Source organism: Pangasianodon hypophthalmus, chromosome 15 (assembly GCF_027358585.1).
Source record: "Pangasianodon hypophthalmus isolate fPanHyp1 chromosome 15, fPanHyp1.pri, whole genome shotgun sequence".
In the NCBI taxonomy this organism is placed as follows: Eukaryota; Metazoa; Chordata; class Actinopteri; order Siluriformes; family Pangasiidae; genus Pangasianodon; species Pangasianodon hypophthalmus.
The window spans coordinates 20,538,407-20,546,830 of record NC_069724.1 but is presented as its reverse complement, the minus strand read 5'-3'; the positions used below and the strand labels follow the sequence as shown (position 1 = coordinate 20,546,830).

The following is an 8,424-nucleotide window of genomic DNA, read 5'->3' as shown; positions in this document are numbered from 1 at the left end:
GATGGGTTCTTTTTTCTATGAGAACATAGAAGAAGGAACTGAACAACAGTATTTGCAGTAAATCAGAAGTAGTTATTGCAAGTTCTAGATTGTGTGTGTGTGTGTGTGTGTGTTAACAAATGCAATATCATTTTGAAAAATTAAGAGCAGTTTGAGAAAAAATATATTTGAACAGCATAAATTCCTCCCACATTCTTTCAAAAATCTTTACTCCACACAACACATAGGCTAGATTGAAAAACCATTCCCAGTCTTTTATTCAGTGTGTTTAATCAAAAGGTCTTCAAGTACATACAATGAAAAATACATAAATTACAAAACTACAAGTAGTCAAAATGCAAATAATAGACACATATTGCCTCTTATAATATATCGTATAACCAAACCTTTGATATGCTTTATTAAATCTGAAGAAAAAGTGCTCAAAAGTCTTTACAAAATGATTATATATTTTTGAATCCCCAACACATAAACATACATTTAAAATTTTGATTTTTTTTTTGTAACAAGCATTTCATTTGAAATGAATCTGCATTTTATTGAGTTTTATTTATTTAGAGCATGTACTGTATGTAATTTTATTTTATTTTATTTTAACAGGTCTCTACTGAAAACATGTATACAGCATTTCTCACCCACTTACAAAGAAACGATGGATGAATGAACTACAGAAGGAAGGCAGGAATGAAGGAAGAATAAATGATAAATCAGACCAAAACCTGTAACCAGTGAGGTATATTTCCTCTTTCACGGGCTGATCTTATGCATGTTTCTCACTCTCAGTTTGAAGTTCCTTGACATCCCCAGTCTGATCAATTCTTGTTGAAACTGAAAAAAATGTGAATTGTTGAACTGTTCATATAAAATCACCTTATAAATATAATGGAATGAAATGAACTGCAGTGTTCATTATGTTAGACAACTGATACTTCCTTAGGCATTTCTTACAAATATTACTAGATGTTGTCTATAGAGTAAAAATGGCATTAACTGGCTGCATTAGATGAAGAAAAGGCAGAAAAGTTACTCACTTGCATCAACACCAGATCTTTAATCTGAGAGTCCAGCATGTTTCCTCTAACCTTAATTTTCATTTGCAGTCCGATCACAGCACCTGTGAATAAAGTACTGTATTATAGAATGAACACAATCACACCATGATGGACATATGCAGTTTTTTTGCACAATATGCATTGCTTTAAGCTTAAAAGTTATCCATCCATCCATCCATCTTCCATTCCACTTATCCTACACAGGGTCACGGGGGAGCCTGGAGCCTATCCCAGAGAACTCGGGGCATAAGGCAGGGAACACCCTAGACAGGGTGCCAACTCATCGCAGGGTATTATAATCACACACACATTCACACACATTCACACACTGTGGACAATTTGGAAAAGCCAATCAGCCTACACATTCGAACCCCCAACCCCAGAGGTGTGAGGCACCTTTACACTTAAAATTTTCTCAGTTTAATGTTAAACCTACCATGTTAGATTAAAAAAAAAGTAGATATTTATATCAAAGTTTGAAGACATGCTTTTCCTTACCTGGAGTGGATGCTAAAGAGTAGAAAGAAGACATAATAAGCATATGAAGAACATGTGGAACTCTCTCTTCAGTGCAAACATTGCTATGGTAAAATCTTTATAGCAGGTTTGACCATTCAGCTGTTAGTACAGTCAGAAGACTATAATATACAGTATATTCTTACATTAAATAAGAAATATTTTAAATTTGTATTATTTCTCAGAAAAGAGATGAACTCACCACTGTAGCAGAAGAAAGGGAAACTGGCTAAGCAGTTCTCATCAGTCCATTTGCCAGTATAATCCATAGCAGTGCAGTGTTGCTCTTCGTGTTGTCCAAATGAAAGCAAACCATTATCAGGTTCAGATATTGGGTATGCTTGAATCTCTGGTCTCCAGTATGTAAAAGTCGAGTTGCTGTGATCTGACCATAGTCGGCTCCTATATAGACCTATCCATACCTCATAGTCACCATGCATGACGCTCAGTATAATCTGAAGCTCAGTCTCATTCCTCACACTGGCCAGGTCAGTGTGTTTGGCTCTGCAGAAACTCTGAGCTTCTTCCCAGGTCATTCTCTCAGAAATCCACACATATGTGTTGATTGGACCTGAGGTTGAGATTAATGTATTAGTAACATCTCCATTTGCCTGATAAATGCCAAAATGACAGCTGGTTTGTGTTTTCAAACCAATGTTTTCTAATCCTCAAGAATCTCTGATACCTGGATGAGAGCAAAACATTGTGAACTCTACTGTTCACAAAAAAAGTAAAAATTTGTTTTCACTGTTCTCTCAAAGGTAAGGTTTAATGGCAGTAAAATGGCATTGCATCAACTAGCCTTTAAATGAATTTTTATGAAAAATAGTTAAATTCTCTAGTTGTAATTTTACAATATTTGTTGATCATTTAAATAAACATCGATATTATAAAATGCAATTTTGAATATACATTCATCTAAAAAAACATACTGGATTAAGCACTAGCTTTAAGTAATGTTAAGTAATTTTAATATCACTGTCCTAATATGTTTTTTTTTAGCTCAACAGGTGCATTTTCTCATTAAGCCTGACAAGGAAACTAAATTCAAGAAAAACTTCAACATGAAGCATAATATAAACAGAACCATGTGTTAAATGGTAAATATTTTCTGCACTTACCATTATAGCAAACAAATCCCAATGTCTGTGCACACTGCCGATCAAACCATTCCCCCGTGTAGTGCATGGAAACACACAGTTCTTTTCCATTGTAGTTATTAGGTTCTTGGTACCATCCTCTGAACTCTCGCTCACCCTCCTTATAGAAAGCATCATCATCCAGAGACCATCTCCAGCTGTCACTATACAATCCAATCCAGGCTAAACCTGAGTAGCTGCCGTTTACTGTGTTAAGGAGTGCGTTCATTTCTTCCATGTTACCGATGCTGGCCAGGTCCGAGTAATTCTGTCGGCAGTATCTCTGTGCTTCAGTCCAGGTCTTATTTTCATTAACAAAGTGATACTGATGAGAGATTAATGACGTTGCTAGAGAAGCATAACAAAATTAATTATACACTATACAGTTTAGAGTTTAAAAAACAACTTTTTTTATTACAAAACAGAAATCTACTCACTCCTGTAGCAGAAGAATGGAAGGGTTTGACCACAGTTTTCATCCGTCCATGTCCCAGCCTCAGTAGAAACAGCAGTACAGTAAGCACTCTGTCCGTAATTATCTGGCTGTCCTGGAGTCCAATTGCTGAAATAGGAGTTGTTCTTATCTGACCAAGACCTTGTTCTGTATAGGCCAATCCATACATTGCTAAAATGGCCATGTAATAATGATTTTATCCTCTGGTTCTCAATCTTGTTCCTCACACTGATCAGGTCTGTGTAATGCTCTCTGCAGTAGCTCTGAGCTTCAGTCCAGCTCATGTACTGATAAACAGGGATATACCTTTCACTCTCATTTCCCCTTCCTAAAACAAACAGTAATATATAACAATTCAGAGAGATAGTGTACTATACTGATTTGTTTCCAAAGCATTTCATTTAGGATATGTATAACTGCTGTGCTCACCATCAAAGCAAATGAATGGCATTGTGTAATAACAAGGGACCTCCCTCCATACCATATCAAACACTGAATAGTATACACACGAAATATTTCCAAACCAATTGCTCGGTTTGTATAGGTGCCAGTTTCGAAAGCTTCTCTCTCCCTCCTTGTAGAAAAGATCATCATCCAGAGACCATTTCCAACTGTTCAGATCATCATACAGTCCAATCCAGGCTAAACCAGTATAGGTGCCATGTACTGTGTCAAACAGCCTTTCCATGTCCTCCATGTTATCAATGGTGGCCAGATCGATGTAATTCTCTCTGCAATAACTCTGGGCTTCAGTCCAGGTCTTATTCTCAGTGACAAGGTGATACTGACGAGTGGATGTTGATAACATTGCTAAAGAAGAATAGCAATGTTAGTTAGGATGCAGAATGATCCTGTGCAAAATTCTTTCCAAACAATTAACAGAATAGTACTATAATATTTCCAGTGTTTCCAGTACAGTGTATTGCAAATATTTTGCAAATAAAATTTAAAAATGAAACAGTAACCATGATGTTTATTAATATTATATAAGCTTCTTTAAAGAATAATCAGCAGTAAAGGTTAAAAGATTCATGGATGTTATCCATGCATATTTTGCACTGTATCTGTTTTTATTGAATGCAGTTAACTGGTGCGTTAGAGTTTTTGAAATTGATCTCCTTGTGTTCCTTTTATTTGGTATAACTGGAAATTGGTGTACATATAGGAATGATGTTGGTGTATTTTTTAATCCCTGTGTGTGTGTGTGTGTGTGTATGTGTGTGTGTGTATTTATATTACATTAATTAAAATCCCTACGGATTAGCCCACTAATCTTTGTATAAAAGATGTATGAAGACCATGAGGAATTAAGAAATATGATTGAAAATGGCTAAATGATTGCAGTTATCATTGTTAGACATTCTATTTTCTTTTTTTATAATATTGTTTGTTAGACTCAAAGCTTAATGTTTGACAAATAGCAATATTTAAAGGAGCCTTTAGTCTTTGCAAAGAGCCAGTATGACTGCAGATATTTAAACCAACCAAGCAGATGCAACTAATTACATTCGTTTGATTGACTAATCCTGATCTTCAAATTAATATTAGATGTTTCCTATTTTGCCCAAATGAAAATCTGATTACATTGTAGACACCTGTAAAGGATACGAGATAAAATGAACTCACTGCTATAGCAGATAAAAGGGATTGTGGTTAAGCAGTTCTCATCTGTCCACTGCCCTGCATCTCTGAGTGATACAGCAGTGCAGTGCTGATCGCCATGTTCCCAAAGAACATAAAAACCATTGTCTGGTTGTTCAGTAATATAAGAGGTGGCTGGTCTCCAGTTTTCATATGTGGAACTGTGCTGGTCTGACCAGAGTCTGGTCCTGTATAAGCCAATCCATGCTTCAGAGCCACCTGTGAGGTTGAGGATTTTTTTATTATCTGCTTGATTCCTCACACTGGCCAGGTCTTTGTAATGCTGTCTGCAGTAATGCTGAGCTTCTGCCCAGCGCATGCCCTGGTTAACCCAGGTGTAACCTTCTGTTACATTTCTTCCTGTAATAGAGGAAATGTTGTGCTGAATAAAATACACAAAGTAAAATTCACACAGTTCATCCTAGTTAATTCATGATATACTCTCACCACCATAGCAGACAAAAGTCTTATAATCGTTACAATCTCCATCAGACCATTTCCCATCAGAACGGATATAAACACACAGCTCTTTTCCATTGTAGTTATCAGGTTGATGGTACCACCCCCTGAACATTTTCTCCCCTTCCTTGTAGAACCTATCATCATCCAGAGACCATCTCCAGCTGTCCAGATCATCATATAGTCCAATCCAGGCTAAACCTGAGTAGCTGCCATTTACTGTGTTAAGGAGCTCGTTCATTTCCTCCATGTTATCAATGGTAGCCAGGTCAGTGTGATTCTCTCGGCAGTACCTCTGTGCATCCAGCCAGGTCTTACTTTCATTTACAAAGTGGTACACATGGGAAGATGCTGATGATGTTGCTAGAAAAGCAAAATAAAAATGCCAGTTATATTTATCCTTTTTGTTGTACAGGTTGTATATGAAAGGTTTGTTTATAACAAGAATGAAATTTACTCACCATTGTAGCAGAGAAATGGGAAAGTTTGATTGCAGTTTTCATCTAACCATTTCCCAGAATCAGAATGATTAAATGACACAGCAGTACAGTATTCTCTCAGTCCATAATTATCTGGTTGTCCTGGTTTCCAAATGCTGAAAGAGGAGTTGCTTTTATCTGACCAAGACCTGGTTCTGTACAGGCCGATCCAAAAAACATTATAATAATAGTAATAATTGTTATTATATAATAACAATCTTATCTTGTGGTTCTCAGTCTCATTTCTTATACTGGTCAGATCAGTGTAATACTCTCTGCAGTATCTTTGAGCTTCAGTCCAGTTCAAGTACTGAACAACTGGGACGTAGCGTTCAATGGCATTGATTCTCCCTAAAAGATATAGTCACTTTGTATAACATTTTATGGAGAAAGTGTTCTACAATATTAGTTTCTCAAGCATTTGAATACAAAATACATAAATCTGCCATACTCACCATCAAAACAAATGAATGGATGCATCATAGAGCAATCACTCTCCTGCCATACTCTATTAAAACTCGGGAATACTGCACACAAACTTTTTCCATCCTCATTGCTTGGTTTCTGTATATACCAGTTTCTAAAAGTTCTCTCTCCCTCCTGGTAGAAGGCATCATCATCATCCAGAGACCATTTCCAGCTGTTCACATCATCATACAGCCCAAGCCAGATTGGGCTGTTCTTCCTGATGTCTACTGTTTTAATAAGAGCCAGTTCTTCTTCAGCATTATCAACACTGGCTAAGTCAACATAATTCTCTCTGCAGTATCTCTGTGCTTCAGCCCAAGTTTTATTCTCCTTAATGAAGTGATACTGACGAGAGAGACAGACCCCAGTAGTGCAAAACCCTGTTTAAGACACAATGGTAGTTATGCATTCTGAATACTATTTGAAATAGTAATATAATGTATACAGTATACAGTACACAGTATATAACAACATGTGAAGGTTAACTATGTTAAAGTGTATTATTAATATTATTATGATTATCGTTGGTAGTAGTCATCAGTAGTAGTAGTAGTAGCAATGAATAATAATAATGATTTCTTAATGATAAGAAGAAGAAGAATGATGATTTCAAGTTGTTTGGGTTACTGAAGTTCAGATACACATACATATATTTTTTAGTTTACTGACCTAAGAGCAGCGAAAGATGAAACATGACTCTGGAAAAAAAAATAATCAAAGAATTGATGGTTAGCAGAAGTATGAACTATGACAGGAATACATGTAGTAGTAGTAGTAGTAAATGTGTTTTATTGATATCATATGAAGAGCTGGTGAAGAAGATTTTAATCGAAACCTATTTGGGCAAATGAAACTGCATCAATTCCAATATAAATTCCCCATGATCAGATGGTGCATGGCAGCGACATTATAACACTATATGGCCAAAATTTAGTGGACACCTGCTCATCACACCCATATGTAAGCCTTCTCGAAACTGTTTCCACAAAGTTGGAAGCACAAAATTTTCTAAAATGTCTTTGTACACAGTACCATTACAATTGCTCTTCACTGGAACTAAGGGGTCCATACATTTTTCTAGCATGACAGTACCCCTTGCACAAAGCGAGGTCCATGAAGACATGGTTTGCCAAGGTTGGTGTGGAAGGACTCGAGTGGCCTGCACAGAGCCCTGACCTCAACCCCACTGAAGACCTTTGGGATAAATTGGAATGCCGATTGTGCCCCAGGCCTCCTCGCCTGACATCAGTGCCTGACCTCACTTGTGGCTGAATGAGCAAATCCCCACAGCCACGCTCCAAAATCTAGTGGAAGACCTTCCCAGAAGAGTAAAGGTTATTATAACAGCAAAAGGGGGACTAATTCTGGAATGGGATGTTCAACAAGCACATACGAGTGTGATGGTCCAGTGTCCACAAACTTTTGGCCATATCGTGTAGGTCTAGGAAAGAAGAAGAACAAGAGCAAGAACACGAAGAAAAGCAAGAACAACAAGAAGAACAAACAGACAGGACAAGAGGACAGCAAAGAATACTTATTATTGTAATGAATATTGTCTGTAATAGTTGAAGAAGTTGTTGTAAGAGTATTACCAGTATTGATAATATAAATATTCTTCTTTGCATGTTATACATTGCATTGTTTCTGTGTTAGTTTGATGTGGTTTAGGGTTTTGAGCTTGTAATATAATACAGAAAAAACATACTACTGTTGAAAATACAGCAAATCTGAAAGCCTAGTTCTAATGAAATATGACTAAGGTGTTGATAAACATGGCAACAATACATGCTTTCCATAAATTATTAAAATTTAGACTTTTTAGCCTTATTACTGAAAATGGTACAATTATCTCAGTCTCCTTTTTAAAAATTATTTACCTCATAATATTCTGCCCTTGTGCCATGTCCTCTCCTTTCCTTTCCACCAATTGGCTGTATTGCCCTAATAAAACTGAATAAGTATTCTGAAAAAAGCCTGTATAAGTATCTTAGGATGTGGGAGGGATTTTGTGGGACGTGCCCAGCCTAAGTCTTCAAAATTAACATCACAATAAAGGTGTCAAATGAAGAGAAAGAGTCCAAGACCATCAAACTACAAAATATCCAATTCCTCAAAAATATTTGGCAGTAGGGTGGCCTGCATTTACAGGAACAACTGTACTTGAGTGATACTGGGGTCAAGTTCCCCATTTATTATTTTTTTTTCTATTTCAGGTA

At 36.6% G+C, this 8,424-nt stretch overlaps 1 protein-coding gene across 1 annotated transcript; it reads right to left on the bottom strand.

Annotated features, from left to right (window-relative positions):
• Nucleotides 1–229: 229 nt before the first annotated feature.
• On the bottom strand, nt 230–8,141 carry LOC113535735 (macrophage mannose receptor 1). The gene is made up of 13 exons (XM_034311321.2): nt 8,086–8,141; nt 6,878–6,906; nt 6,196–6,588; nt 5,723–6,091; nt 5,250–5,624; nt 4,788–5,162; nt 3,591–3,971; nt 3,145–3,489; nt 2,690–3,055; nt 1,771–2,139; nt 1,551–1,562; nt 1,032–1,114; nt 230–828 (listed from the first exon to the last, which is right to left on the bottom strand). The coding sequence occupies exons 1-13, from the start codon at nt 8,109–8,111 to the stop codon at nt 748–750; spliced, it is 3,204 nt and encodes a 1,067-aa protein (XP_034167212.2). The 5' UTR covers nt 8,112–8,141; the 3' UTR covers nt 230–747.
• Nucleotides 8,142–8,424: the final 283 nt, after the last annotated feature.